This window comes from Maniola hyperantus, chromosome 1 (assembly GCF_902806685.2).
Source record: "Maniola hyperantus chromosome 1, iAphHyp1.2, whole genome shotgun sequence".
Taxonomy (NCBI): Eukaryota; Metazoa; Arthropoda; class Insecta; order Lepidoptera; family Nymphalidae; genus Maniola; species Maniola hyperantus.
In genome coordinates, this window is record NC_048536.1 from 638357 (window position 1) to 653494 (window position 15138).

At 39.2% G+C, this 15138-nt stretch overlaps 2 protein-coding genes across 2 annotated transcripts; both read right to left on the bottom strand.

Annotated features, from left to right (window-relative positions):
* Positions 1-608: 608 nt before the first annotated feature.
* On the bottom strand, positions 609-6615 carry LOC138402790 (cingulin-like protein 1). Its single transcript, XM_069500876.1, has 8 exons — positions 6436-6615; positions 5827-5958; positions 3915-4003; positions 3716-3808; positions 3257-3317; positions 2567-2662; positions 1936-2118; positions 609-837 (listed from the first exon to the last, which is right to left on the bottom strand). Exons 1-8 carry the CDS (start codon positions 6583-6585, stop codon positions 610-612), a joined length of 1032 nt encoding a protein of 343 aa, XP_069356977.1. The 5' UTR covers positions 6586-6615; the 3' UTR covers position 609.
* A 1787-nt stretch (positions 6616-8402) lies between these two features.
* Bmcp (uncoupling protein Bmcp mitochondrial) lies at positions 8403-14657 on the bottom strand. The gene is made up of 7 exons (XM_034973192.2): positions 14359-14657; positions 13980-14127; positions 13458-13662; positions 11960-12217; positions 11634-11723; positions 11097-11291; positions 8403-10409 (listed from the first exon to the last, which is right to left on the bottom strand). Exons 1-6 carry the CDS (start codon positions 14420-14422, stop codon positions 11172-11174), a joined length of 885 nt encoding a protein of 294 aa, XP_034829083.1. The 5' UTR covers positions 14423-14657; the 3' UTR covers positions 8403-10409; positions 11097-11171.
* Positions 14658-15138: the final 481 nt, after the last annotated feature.

Below are 15138 nucleotides of genomic sequence, written 5' to 3' on the forward strand. Positions count from 1 at the left end.
TAAAGGAATTCTTAGAAAAGTGAAAAATCTTAAAACAATATTTAATGAATGAATGACGTATAGTAATAAAATCCTAAAACATCTAGTTGTAATAAAACAGAATAAGCGCTAACATAGAATATATTTTAATGTAAATAAACTAAATCACTCATATTATACATGTCATTACACCCGGCTTTACTCACGTGTTTAGTCGACGTTAGCCCAACTAGTTTCGAACCCATCCGGGGTCCTTTCAATCGTGACAATTGATGGATGCTACCTTCAGAGTGGAAACCGCTTTTTGACGCTAAGACAATGACAACAGTCGTGGGACACGACACTATTAGCTCCTTGCCTGGAGTACGGTGACGGCTCCAGCGATGAAGATCAGCGAGAACTGTCGGGAGACGATCTATAGCTGTCTCACCTCCACCTCAGCCACTCTCACAACGGGCTGTTCGAGGAGCAGTCTCAACTGCGACGCGTGCGCGAACTGACTCCTTGAAAAAGGACCCCGGATGGGTTCGAAACTAGTCGGGCTAACGTCGACTAAACACGTGAGTACAACCGGGTGTAAGATATGTATAATATGGAAATCACTCACGACAGTTTAAACGCTAAAGTAAATCACTCATCTTTGAAAGACATGTCATCTCCTGAAGCGTTGTAGTTGGGATTGTGTCGGTGCCAGTTGGCACTCATGTCCATTTCGGGACGAACTCTACGCTTCCTCCTCGGCTGTTGCTGCACGCACGATATGGTGAGGGAGTCGAAGGATCCAGATGCTTTGCGTTCGCTCTCATTGTCTCTTGCCTTCGGGAGTTTCAGACTGTTTGACTCTGTTACTTCTTTGAGCTGTTGGAAAACACAAAGTACAGTAAAACTGATGTTCCGCTACATTGCTGCCGCGACATTGCTGCCTAGCTCGGAATGGAATCTACACTATATAATATTATAAAGAGGAAAACTTTGTTTGTTTGTTTGTTTGTTTGTACTGAATAGGCTCAAAAACTACTGGACCGATTTTAAAAATTCTTTCACCATTCGAAAGCTACATTATCCACGAGTAACATAGGCTATATTTTATTTTGGAAAAAAATAGGGTTCCGTAAGATATTTGGGTTTTTCGGACACAAGGTGTAAAAAATCAACCAGAAAAGTTACTTATTTTGCGTACGCTGCCTAAACTATAAAAGATAGAACCATAAAATGTTCTAATTAATTGTAGATCTTATAAATATCTACAAAAAAGTCCGCGACACACTATACCCATCTATGTCGAGTGAGGCACAGCAACCATTTTTTTATTTAAAAATCTTGAATTTTTTTTGGACTACATTTAAACGCGTTTATTTTACTCATGCTATTAATCCTTATCAAAATAAATGATTTCATCACTAAGAACAGTTTATGGAGATAATATTTGGTCTTTGAATGATTAAAATTGGACGTTTGGTTTTGAAGTTATGGCGAAATTAAAATATTACGATTTCTGCTGCACGGCCCGTTGTATTATATTATATAAAGAGGTAATGTCGTTAAGTTTGTTTGTAGGGGGTAATCTTTAGAACTACTGAACCGATTTTAAAAATTCTTTCACCAGTAGAAAGCTACATTATTCCTGAGTGACATAGGCTATACGGGATCTTTAAAAACCTAAATCTACGCGGGCGAAGCCGCGGGGATCAGCTAGTCTCATATAAGCTTATAGAGATTGTATGGGGACCAGTAGTGGCGCGACAGCACTGTTGCGGCAGCACTGCTGCGTGCAGCGTGGTTCGGAATTATACCTTAAGATATCACATAATTACTGAAGAGAGATAGAAATACTCTATGAAATGAGGAAATCACATTATGGTGCCCAAAAATGTGGCATCGCTTGCATCTGCCATCCTTCTGTACACTAAAACGGGGTCATGGGAAGACCTGAAGACCTAGTTACATCTCCCGTACCTTGGCCTTAGCCTTCCGCAACTGCTGCCTCATCTCATGTATGATCTCGTCCTTGAACTGCGCGCGCAACGCGGCCACGTGGCACTGCTCGTCCAGCGCTGCGCACACGCTCTGCATGGCGTGGATCTCCTCCCGCAGCGCCACGTTCACTTGCCGGAGAGAACGGACGTTTCCATTGCTTGGCTGAACAAGAGAGTCAGTATTCTTTTATTACCTACAATATCTGAGCAAAATAGATAAATGATTATAATTATTAATGTTTTTGGTTTAAGTTGGCACGTTGTGACGAACAGCAGGGCATGGACCAGTATAGCTAACGATAAAAAGATATAATAAGCACAATAAAAGATACTAAAAATCCAAGCGTGAAGCTCGCCCGACTTCAACATGCATACACGTGTAGAAGTCATTGCTTGGTATCTAAAATATCTATTCACCAGCAAACCTTTCCAAACGGCTTAGGAGTTCAGTACCTTGCAGCATCAGGATTGAAGAGTTGGGCCTTGGAATTAAATAAAACGAAAAGCAGAGCATTATAATATTATCATGGGACGACGGCCAATCTTCACAATAGTGGTACCTACAGTTCACGACAGTTAAGAAACTTAATAATAATGATATTCGAAGCTACCTTAACTTCCACCTGATGCAGAGGCTCCTGGTAAAGCTCGGAGTCCTTGCGCGCTAAGGCCCCGTATTCCTTCACTGGCTCTGCGTCGCGACATTGCTGCCATCAAAAGACAACTTTTCTATGCCAAATTACCTTATCATTTTGGATAACCAAATGGAAAAAAATTAGTTGCATTTCTTGTTCAAGGATTTTTGTACCTGAGAGCAAGTGATATAGGGTACAGTGCGACAAGGCTCTTTTGGCCCTTGAATTACATTGACAGGGGGGCGCTGTTGGAGAACAAAGGCTTCGACTATTCAAACAAGAACAAAGGGGACACTTGACGGCAACGTTAGTTCCGATTTTCGCCACGCGCCAAAACGCCACCGTATGAGGTGGGACAGGCACGACCTCTACAATCTGTGATTACAGAGCGGGCTACCGTTCCTTTAATAATTAAAGGAACTAAAATTAAAGTTTAATTGACCGCTTGAGCAGTTGACAAGGACTGTTCGATTAGTTAACGACTGCTCGCGCGGGCCATGAATTTTAAACAATCAACTGCCCAAGCTATCCGCTTATAGCCGTTCTTGCGACCGAAATCAATAATTTTAGCCATAAATTGCTAATGTGTGTGGACCAATAAGCATAGCTACTATAAAACTATGACACAGTCTGTGACTACGGGAGAATTATTAATAGGATGGATACCTCTCGACTTCCTGTGCAGCAAATGTCAGCCATGACTTCCGCATCTTTCTTTGACACATCCCTACAATAGGATAAATGTTATGTACAGATAAAAAACATTCTAAAATGGTAATCATTATATCTTGACCTTGAATCCTATATATATAAAAGGAAAAGCTGACTGACTGACTGATCTATCAAGGCACATTTCAAACTACTCGAAAGATCGGGCTGAAATTTCGCATGCAGATAGCTATATTATAACGTAGGCATCCGCTAAAAAAAGAGGTGAAACAGGGATTTGAGAATTGTGTAGTACATGCGGACGAAGTCGCGGGGATAAGCTAGTTATAAATATAAGAAAATGTTCTATAATCTCTACTCTAGTCCAAAATTGTCCCTTTTTGGAGTCTATCGAGGGTAGGTACGTAATTTTACTACTATCAAGACGAATAGTTGAACAAAAGAAAGGATACGAACGGCGATTGGTACATGCTATTGGATAATTCATGTCTCAACGTTGAAATGGTCTGCTCGTATTGTTGCATGTCCTTATTCAATCTTCTTATCTCTCTGAAACAACCAGAATTTAATATAGGTATGAGTGACAGGGACAACACTCTACAGAGCCGAAATGTCATTCTAAATTATTTTCCGCCACGTACTGTACGGTATTTACCTGTCTTTAGCAACGTTTTCCTTTTTGAGCGAGTCGTTCAGCATCTTCATCTCATTCACTTTCCCACACGGCGTTTTCTCCTTATCCCTCTACAACAAATTCTTATGTGAGCTGTGCGAACGTTTCATGTTAAATATGCCTCGTAGCTTTAGTTTTAAGTTTGCGTAATATAAGTCACGCAAATTGCTATTGCGCTGGAACCATGTCTCATTAACACCGAAATGACGTCATTTTGACGTCAGCCGAAATAAAAATATACCATCAGCTTGAAACTTCAGTCTAGTGCTGACGTCACTAAAATGGCGGCCTCGCGCATTTGCGGGACTTATAATTATGACCAGTATATCATCTTACAAATCCAACAACCGACCACCAGAAGTGTAATTTATTACCTACCTATTTTGAATAAATTATTCCGAATTTGAATTTGGTCTCTCATAATGTCATGAATTCAATGATGATTTTGGATTTTCTATAAAGTTCTTTTTCCAACAGTTTAAAAGTCTTCCAATCTTTAAACTTTTAAAATACTTTTTTAACCTAAAATTCTTTCTAAGATTCGTTTCGTGATAAGTACACAGTTTCTAAAAGATTCACTACTGAATCCTTTCGATAGGTGTTTCAGAAAATTAAAACAAAATGTAATGAGCCAAAATTCTCCAATTTATTACAAAAAAATACATATCCAGAACAATACAATATCAATACAATAACAAGTAACATGTCCAAAAGTTAAAAAATATCAAAAAGTACACACACTGGGAGAAAATCGGTAAAAATACTCTACAAGAATTTGTAATTTTTACTGCTTTTCCCGCGCTCTGGTTTCAAACTGTTGTATTTCAAGTCACCCTGCTCTAGCTCGCTGTGAGGCCTGGAACCAAAACAAATCCATACTTAGTATTATAAATGTGCAAGTATATCTCTCTGTCTGCTGGCTTTTCACAGCTCAACCGTTTAACCGATTTCGACGAAGTACGGGCAAAATCTTGAATGCCTTTATTTCATACAAGTCAAGGTCTCTACCTGCAGTTTTAAAACTATATTCTACTGAAAACCGCCAGCAAGAAACTCAGCAGATTTTCTCAAAACGCAAAATGGAACTACAATACATACAATGGTATATCAATGTAAAGGAAATTAAAAAGAAAGGTCATTGGTAAACGCACCATAATACTGAACCGAATATATCTGACTCCGTGATCTCGTTGAAGTGAATGCCATCTATGGTGCAGTAGTCGAACTCTCGCAGTCGTCGCAATACCTCCAGAAGTCCGCGCAGATCAGAGTCCTTCCGAGCCAATCGCTTTCGCAGCACCGCTGCTTCCGCACGAAGTTCACACTCGATCTGTTCCATATAACAAGGGTTTAGTCAACTTTCATGGTCTCAGCATGTTTCTCGAAGGGTCTCCCTTGTTTTTAACCGACATCCAAAAAGGAGGTGGTTCTCAATTCGGCCCGGTTTTTTTCGATTTTTTTTTAAATGTATGTACATCGATTTTTCCAGGTTTCTTAACCGATTTGCAAAATTTTTTTTACTTGGGGTTTTCAGATCTCTTAAAGATATTTCAGGCACGATGAAGATCTATTCTTCAAGCTTTCTGTAGGTATAACTACTGTTCGCTGCACTTTGCTTATATTGAAGCTTAAAACACATCACTTTTCAAACTTTTCACCGTGGAATATTACTCAAGATTTCACTTCGAAATGACAAGAAGACTTTGCATAGTGTTCTAAGGATTCCTTTTTTCCTTGTGAGGTACGAAACCCTAAAAATTATTTCTTGTTCGATGGCACGGATACGGAACCACTGTTTTCGAGTCTGACCAGTTTTTTGCAACGTTTGAAGACCTGGAGAGTAACTTTATAGCTACTTTATATCCCGGAAAATCGAAGAGTATACAAATCATACCTCAGAATGCCTGCGTCGCTCCAGCAGTAGACGAGATGTGACTTCCGTCTCCAACTCCTCGACCGTGCGTGTGAGCAGCGTGTTCTGGCTCACCAGGTCGCTGACCCACGACTGAAGCAGTTCCACCTGCTTCTGCGGCAGAAATGATGCAGGTCAGGAGGATACCTTCGTATCGTCAACGTCTGCACCCGTACGTAGTCGAAATTCCACGGACACGTACGAAGAGATTGTCCTCCTCGTTTCTAATTCGAACCACTAGGAAACGGAAGAATAGAAAAGAATTTATTTTATTCAAGTATTTCGGAATGCCGTTCCTACCGAGAAGAACCAGCAAGAAACTCGGCGGTTGCTCTTTTCAAGTGATCAATTTACAATATTATTATACCATACTGTACAAGCAATGGCAGCCCCGTGCATTGCTGGAGCGAGAGGTTACATATCCTCTTCCCGCTTCACTTTTCCCCTCCACTTTTAGTACCTTTAAGTCAAGAATGAATTGGCATCTTCTAGGCCAGCGCACGTTATCTGCATCATCACTTGCCAGCAGGTGTTATTGCAGCCGAGCGGTGGCGGATCGCTAGTAAGTAATACCTACATAATCGAGGGTACCTGTAACTTTTGCTTGCCTCCAGTCCTATTGATAAGCTCCATCCTTTCCTCGTAGGCCCTCTGCACATCCTTCAGCACGGCGAGCGAGGGGCCGCCCTCGCACATGCAGCGCTCCGCCTCGGGATCCACCACATTATGGCTATTCTCCATGGTTTCCACTTATAATAACTATCTACGCCTCTATCACACCAAACGTGATAGCTACAATGCAATGATCGCAATCCTAAGTCTAAGGCTTTATATTTACATAACTAGCTGCCCCGGCGAACTTCGTTCCGCCTAACAGTCAATTAAAATTTTTTAAATTTTTCTCTCCTTAAGAACCATCCTCGTACTTCAAGGAATATTATAAAAAATAGCGAAATCGATTCAGCTGTTCTCGAGATATGCGATGACCAATTAGTGATTCATTTTTATATTATAAAAGATATATCTATGAGTACTTTGAGTTTGCTTAGACTTAAGATACTGTTAAAACGGGACAGCATTATATAGCTGGCATTTGGCATAAGTCTGTCTCGTTTTAACTGAAACAAGTCAAAGTGCGTTCGTCCGCATAAGACCCAAATCCTGAACTAGAACTTAACAACCTCGTTCCTCCTTCACCTTTCTACTATAGTACCGCAAAGCATCGCCAAGGTCTGCACCCGTACGTAGTCGAAATTCCACGGATACGTACGAAGCGATTTGCCTCCTCATTTCTAATTCAAACTGCTAAGATTTGGAACAACCTTCCAGCATCAGTTCCCCTTCAATTATAATATGGGTACAAGAGTAAATAGGCATCTTCTACGCAAGCGCTCTCTATCTTAGACTGCATCATCACTTGCCACCAGGTCTGATTGCAGCCAAGCCAAGTCTATAAATTTAAAAAATAAAACTTGAAGAGATTCGTGCTCAGTAGTGTGCCAACGATGGCTTGATAATGACACTCGAGTCGAGATATAGTCCGCGCCAGTTAAATAGTCGTTCTTGAAGTTAACCGCAAGACGCATCGGAATAGCATGTTTAGGCGTCAGTGGGGCGCGACGTGAGGGAGCGGAACACACCGGCACGCGCGCCGTTACGCACCCCGCGTTCACCGTCTGCATTAGTGTGAGTTCTACATTCGTACACAGTACACGAGCGCGTGTAACAATACCTACGCGAGCTCGCACGTGCTTCGTAGGTCAGACGCGACTATTTAACTGTCGGGAACTATACCAGAAACTTCGAATTATTCAGTTTACGCGCGAACTTCAGAGCGAGTGTTGTGAATTATGAATATAGGAACAAGAGTACTATTAGTTAATGATTGCGTTCATTGCAATTTAGTTATTACAAGTCTGGTGTTAGGGGAACCTAGATCTCACTAATTTTCTGCAAAATATCCGCGAAAATAGCGTACAATTTATGCTATCTCTATGTTACAATTCCATGATACCATTGTTTTGCAATTGACTGATTTTGTCAGTTATGTCAGACAATTTCAGATTTTGCTTTGATAGGAACAAATAGAGAAGTTTTTACCCTTTTCTAAAAAGTTCTACATAGTAATCCATATAATAGTCCAAGAGATCGTGGCAATTTTTGAAGAGGTGCTTGATCAAAGTTGTAATTTTGTAAAATTCTCTACCTTTCCTTAATATTATGGCAAAACCTGTCGACCGGCCCGTGACATCCTCAAAATTTTCCACGCTCTCTTAGAATATAATAACTATAGTTGTCCCGCCCCTGCTTCGCTCGGATGGTAATTCCGAGAATTCTGAAACACGGATTTCTTCATTTTCAACTGAAAAATGTATACAAAAACGGATTTTCATACCAACTTACAGCCCCTATTATCCTTTGTTATTGGGCACCTGTGTCATAAAATAAACTTTCTGTCAAAATATCAAGTTACAAACCCCAGTTATTAAGGTTGTGCGTTTTAGATCAGTTAGTCTTTTATGAATAGCTTAAATACCTACGTTGAATAAAACGACGTGTACACCAAAAAAAAATTTATTCGATAATAAATTTGGCTAATTCTTTGTACCTACTTACATGATAATTAAATTTTTACAAATGTGTTTCACACGTGCTTATAAGCAATAGCAAAAACAATATTTTTAGTATAAACTTGTTCCAATGGACATTTTTTTACTAACGACAAGATGTTTCACAGATTTATTACTTTATCATATTTTTATACAAAGCATGGTTTTTTTTTATATTTTTCAGACTTTCATATTATGAGTATAAGATATTAATCATAATAGTTTAATTTTTCTAAGATAATTTATGTATATAAGAATAATTTAGAATAGATACATTTTATAAAAAGCTTTTATAAATCTACACACTAGAATTTGTGACATAACAGACCTGTGCTTTAATTGTAATCCCAAGCCTTAATCTATTAAAAAATTGGATCTATTAATAATATATAATAAACAACTAGTTTGGCAGAAATGCTGGCACGGACTAACAACCATGAGAAATCAACTTTTATTTCACAAAAGTTAGGTAGAAAATTAGCATCTTATAAAGTTTGAATAAAAATGTGTTTTGTTGGAAACAATGTACCTAAAATGAATAATCAACCCAACCGTTTATAATTATCTTAAAAAATAATATAAAAAATGTGTCAGTCGTCTATGTTTAGACTTTGGAAGCTGTTATTTTTTTAAACTATCGTCTAAAATATATCTTCGAAATTATTTCGCCAAGTTGAAAAATAAATGCTGATAAATGTAGTTACAGCTACGTTCGAACTTCGAATACATAAAAAGTTAGATATTCACAGAAATTATTCATAGCTTCTTAATTTTAGTAACAACAAAATTAAAGTTACGAGTAGATCCTTAGTTTTACTACTTCAGATTTTGAAAATCATATTATATAAGTAAAAAAAGATATCATTTAAAATGATATAAAAATGCTTACCATTTTTATATCATTTTAAATGATATCTTGGTAAAAATGTCAATAGAAAAATACTGCATGATTTCAAAATAGAATTTTAACCGAAACAGTTTCCTTACTTAGGATCTTGCAAATAATTTAACCGAGAGTAAAATATAATAAAAATAGCTTAATATATTATAGGAAACAGTGTAAACGCACTTGGTGCCCTAATCTCGTAAGCATGATATGTCACAGCTACAGTTACTCTTACAAACTAGTATGAGAGCTGGCGAAAAAAGATAACGAGGTGCTTAAGTGGAAGAATTAAAATTTTAAATATTATGTCATTACTTATAACTCTCACAATGTCTATTATCTACCGTAGCAGGCCTATTTCGTATCTCAGTGGCTATGTTGCATAGTTTCACACCAATTTAAATGCGCAAATGTGTATAACAATACAGTGACAGTATCGGTTACTGTCACTGTATTCGGTGTTCACGACGTAATTTCGGTTAATTACCTTCTACAATAATGGCAGGTATATAGTAAAAGGCATATCCTGTTACTAGTGAAGACATTAGATTTTAAAAATTGTTCCTTAGCGTTAAATGATTAAATTTAATTTCGTAAAATTTTTAGTGTCTAGTTAAAAACAATAATATTCTACCGCAAGTTACGAACTTATAAAAATGTGCTCTTTAACAAACTGATAAGGCTCAATTCAATGGAAATGTGTAGTATGCTTTTGAGTTTTGTATGGAAACTTTACCAAGAGCACAATTAAATTACAAACCCTACAAAGATACAAAATAGGCCAACAGCTCTAAGTTTTCATAATCAGGTAACAAAGTAGAAGAACTATACTAATTTACTCAAGCACTTCTCCAAAATTTCCCACCAGCTCCCTTGCTATAATATTATATGCACAACAAAAAATTAGCGCGTATTTCGTCCAGAAAGACGAAAAAGCACATCCGTTTTAAAACAAAGTCGTATCTCAGATCTGGCTCTGACTTTAAAAAGTATCTACTTAAAAATAAGTCCAGTATACAAAATACAAATATAGCAACAAAAGTAATAATTCAGCTACACTCCAATTATATCTGAAACAAGGTATTTATGAAAATACTAGTTAATTGGTACCAACTCCAAAGAACCACATTAACTCTTGGATAATAAATCAGTAATAAATCAAACATTCTTTTTATTTTTTAGTGGTTGTGGTTTTGGAAGTCGGTTTTAATTTTTTTTTAATTTTGTGGCCCCTTGTGATCGCGAGCAATTTACTCTTAACCATTAAGTACGTTTTATTTAGAAAGGTAGAATAAGCCCTTTAGCAATAAGCTATCGAAATATTTTAATTTAAGTTCATAAAATTATAGAATGAATTTTATAATTCATTTTAAAGATTTCACTTCTACAAAATCTGTTCTACAAATATCCAAAACGCATGATACTGTAGCCGCCATGTTAATTCCGACAGTGACGTCACATGGATTGAAATTGTGATGTATTACTAAGAAAACTGTTGCTTACCAATCCGCGTGACGTCATGACAGCTCATGAACCTAACAAGATGGCGGGTAGCGTTTTCGTAAATTTGAAATGCATTTTTATTGCACTTATCGATCGAATAAAATTTTTGTAAATTTTATTATCACTTTAGGATCAAATTAAGACACTTCAAGAAAGGGTAAAATACCCTAATGCCCTACTGATTGTACTGAGAAGAGTTCGCAAGAAACTTAGCAGTTATTCTTAAGAAGAGAGATTGAAAGAGAATCTCTTACCTTATCTACAGTTCCCAGTGCAAGCAGCGGTGGACAGGGCAAAGTGAGCCGTACGGCGCGGACACAAGGTCCAGTCTAGTACACGCGCTTGAGCTGCTCGTACGAGATGAAGAAGATGACGTTCCAAGGGCCCATGCGCAGCCACGTGGGGATGAAGCCCTTGTACAGGGCGAGGAAGCCCTCGTTCCGAACCGTCTGGAAGTTAAAAAGGCCAATTTAGTTATTTTCCACTAGCTTATGCTTGCGATTTCGTCTGCGTCGACTACTACGAGAGATCAGGCGCAGGACCAGCGGTTATACAGTTGCCGGCAGGAAATATTGTATATCGATCTTTAGAAAGAGATTTTGTCTTCATAGAGACTAGAGTGTTGTCTCTGTCAGGTTTTGTCGGTCTCAACGACATAGACAACGCTCTAGTGAACTGCTATCTCTTTCTAAAAGTTGATGTACTATATTTCCTGCTGGGTACTGTAAGTTACTACAGGTATAGCACTAACAAAAAAAGAGATATAGCACTGACAGTGAAAATGTTCTCACCTGCACGAAACAGTCAATAGTTCCCTTGTACACCTTCTCGCATGTTTTTGCTATGTGATCTTTCATTTTTCTTTGGTTCATAAGTCGCGTCTGAAACAAACAACAAGTAATTTTCAATGAGCCTCAATAGCTCAATGGGCAAAGGAGTGGACTGAAAACTGAAAGGTCGAAAGGCAGGGTTGTTTTGTATTTTCATTATAATCATTATCATCTAAGAGCAGCGATAGAGTATAGCACAGCACAGCGCAGCATAGCTCAGTGTTGATTGGTTACCCTAACGGTGGCGGGAAGTAGCAGAAGCATTGTGTAGGTGATGGTAAACTTACCCGTACAACATCCAGAGGAGTGCTAGCGACCGCACTGCCCAAACTGGCCAGCAGACTAGACAGGAGGTGGTTTAGAGGAGCATCCCCCAAGGGTGCCATCAGGCGCCGCTTGCACGCGTCATACACGGGCAGCTCCACAGCGGCTATGAGGGCGGCGCGCTGCGACGTGGGCCCCACGCCGCGCCACAGTCCGCGGACACCCTCCAGGCGGTACATGTCGATGAAACATCGCACTAGGTTGCGCTTTTCGTCACCCACCTGCGAGATATGGAGAAACTATGGTTATAAAAAGTTTATGGGCATATAACGTAGAGGGAAAAAAGCCATGTCACTAGAAGAATGTTAAATATGCATGTGGAAGGAAAAAAGAGGAGAGGACCACCAAAGAAAAGATGGATAGATTGCGTGAAAGAAGATATGCATGTAAAAGGGGTGGATAATATGTTGACGGATGACAGAAGTGAGTGGAAGAAAAAGATGTGCCGACTCCACGTAGCGTGGGATAAGGTATGGAAGAAGATGGTTATAAAAAGTTTGAAAACCCTATAGACGTTGGGGTCCCACTCCCAAGGCGCTAGAATAGCGACCTTGCACCGGAAAGCGCAGTGTTGGAAACCTTCTACTATGTGGATAACGAGTTGCAGGGGCCAAGGAGCCGCTGGCGGCAGCGACGGTTGGTCACCCAACATGGTTAACACACAATAAATTTTTTGTCTTTATCATTTGTATTGGACTAAGAGCCAGCGCGTACCAGCCTAGCTCGGGTACCTTCAAGTCAAGAGTGAATAGGCATCCTCTAGGCAAGCGCGCTCTATCTTAGGCTGCATCATCACGTCATGCCAGCAGGTCTGATTGCAGCCAAGCGCTAGTCTATAAATTTAAAAAACCATGGTTATTTTATTAAAGCTAAAAGTTTCTCTATATATAGCCCCCAACACTGGGAGGAATGTTTGTTTGGATCATGGTGACTTTGGGAGATAACAGGTAATAAAGGTGTGAAAAATCTTACATAAGTAAGTATGATACTAATTTTGCCATTTGCCAGTAATTTCCATAGTATAATTCAAAATAAAAATACAGAAAAATATTATTCCAATATATAATTAGTACTAGATGACATCCGCGACTTCGCGTGGATTTAGGTATAATCACTATAATCATTATAATCCGGGTATCTTTAAAATAAGAGTGAATAGGTACCTTCTAGGCAAACGCGTCCCATCTTAGGCCACATCATCACTTTCCATCAGGTGTGATCGTGGTCAAGCGTGCGCCTATAACAAATTTTAAAAAAAAAGAAGTTTTTTATAAATCCTGCTCTGCCTGAACTCTTTAATTTTCCAGGATCAAAAGCAGCCTATGTCCTTCCTCGGGATGCAAGCTATCTCTATACCAAATTTCATCAAAATCAGTTAAATGGACGGGCAGTGAAAAGCCAGCACACAGACGAACAGACAGACACACTTTCGCTTTTATAATATTAGTATGGATTTCCCACCTGCATCCGCACTTTGAGCACATCAGTAGGGTTGGCGATGGCACTGGAGAGGCCGCCAGCAAACGCTGCACAGAACGTGTTGGTAGGCAAGTGCTCCTTGGAGCCCCCGTCGGCGCGTCTCGCAGCTAGCGCCTTCTTCAACGAGTAGTATGTGCCGAACTTGATAGTGCCGTACGTGGCCTGACGGAGCACGGCTGGCCAAATGCTGACGACAACATGGATAAGTGAAACAGGACATAGAATAGAATAGAATATATTTTTATTCAAGTAGACTTATTACAGGTGCTTTTGAATCGTTAACTAGTTTAATTTACCACTGGTTCGGAATGCCGTTCCAGCCGAAACCGTGCTGAACCAGCAAGAAACTCGGCAGTTGCTCTTTTTTTTCTTTATAGGCAAAGGCCACAAAATATGCATATTAAGCATGGCTAAAAGCTGTGATAGCCTAGTGGTAAGGACTAGGCTATCACAACTAGGGGTTCGATCCCGGGCACGCGCCAATAGAAATAGCAAGTGACTTACCCACAATACAATGCTTTGATGCCCTCCTGCTGAGAAGTCTTCACAAAGCAGTCCATCATGCCGGTGTACCGCAGCTGCACATGACGAGGGTCTATCTTCTGACCCTGGATCTGGAGACGGGTCTTTGTGGTGTCTATTGGGAATGTACCTAGGAAAAATTTATTACTAGGTAAATTTTACCTGCTTAAATTTATATTTCTAGACTTAGTGGGCGACAAAATGGGACAATGGATAAATCGAAGAAACAGAATATTTCCAGACTAAAATAGGAAATGAAATGATGTCAAGGCAGTACAGCATTACGTCTTGCTATTAGTGATTTTTGTGTTAATTCATGTTTTACTAGGTTAGGTTTTTGTTCGCAAATATTAAGGCTTACCAAATTCGGCGACGATCGACGCGAGGCCGCCGTAAATAAACGGTCTCCAGTCCCTATCTCCCATCACATGCAGAAATATTTAAATCAGAATATAAGTAAAATATTATGATAACTTGCTCCATACACTGGACTGTCGACTGTTTTTTATTTTAACATTTATGAGACACATTTACCACGGTCATCGATGAATTTATGCACATAATTTCATTATAATGATTGTTTCTTACTATTTGATTTCGTTTAAATCACCTACGAAATAAATAAAACAAATACCTAAGAAAAAGTACCGCAACCACAAGGAAAATGATTTAAAATGATATGACAGATGTCTGTCAATCATCTACTGTCAAATTGAGGTCAAATCTTGGATGAATGTAATAGGTAGGTAGGTACCTACCTACTAGGTATCTCTATGGGTCAAATTCATTCAAAAACTACAATTTTAATTAGTGTTACCATCGCGAAAATAAAAATCCGCCTGTAGTATTCGTACCATGAATCTACACTACACTTGTAGCCGGCAAGAAATATCGATTTTTAGAAAGAGGTTTTGGCTTTGTAGAGCGTTGTCTCTGTGACTCGTACTTATGTGACGGACGTTTTGCCGGTCTCAACGACAGAGACAACGCTCTACCAAACCGCTATCTCTTTCTAAAGGTCTATATATATACAATATTTGCACATCGACAGACGACAATACACATCAGCCACACAACGTTACAATATTTCCCCATATACAGGGGAAACGCCCTAGTTCAAAACCCTTTACTCTATGGGTTA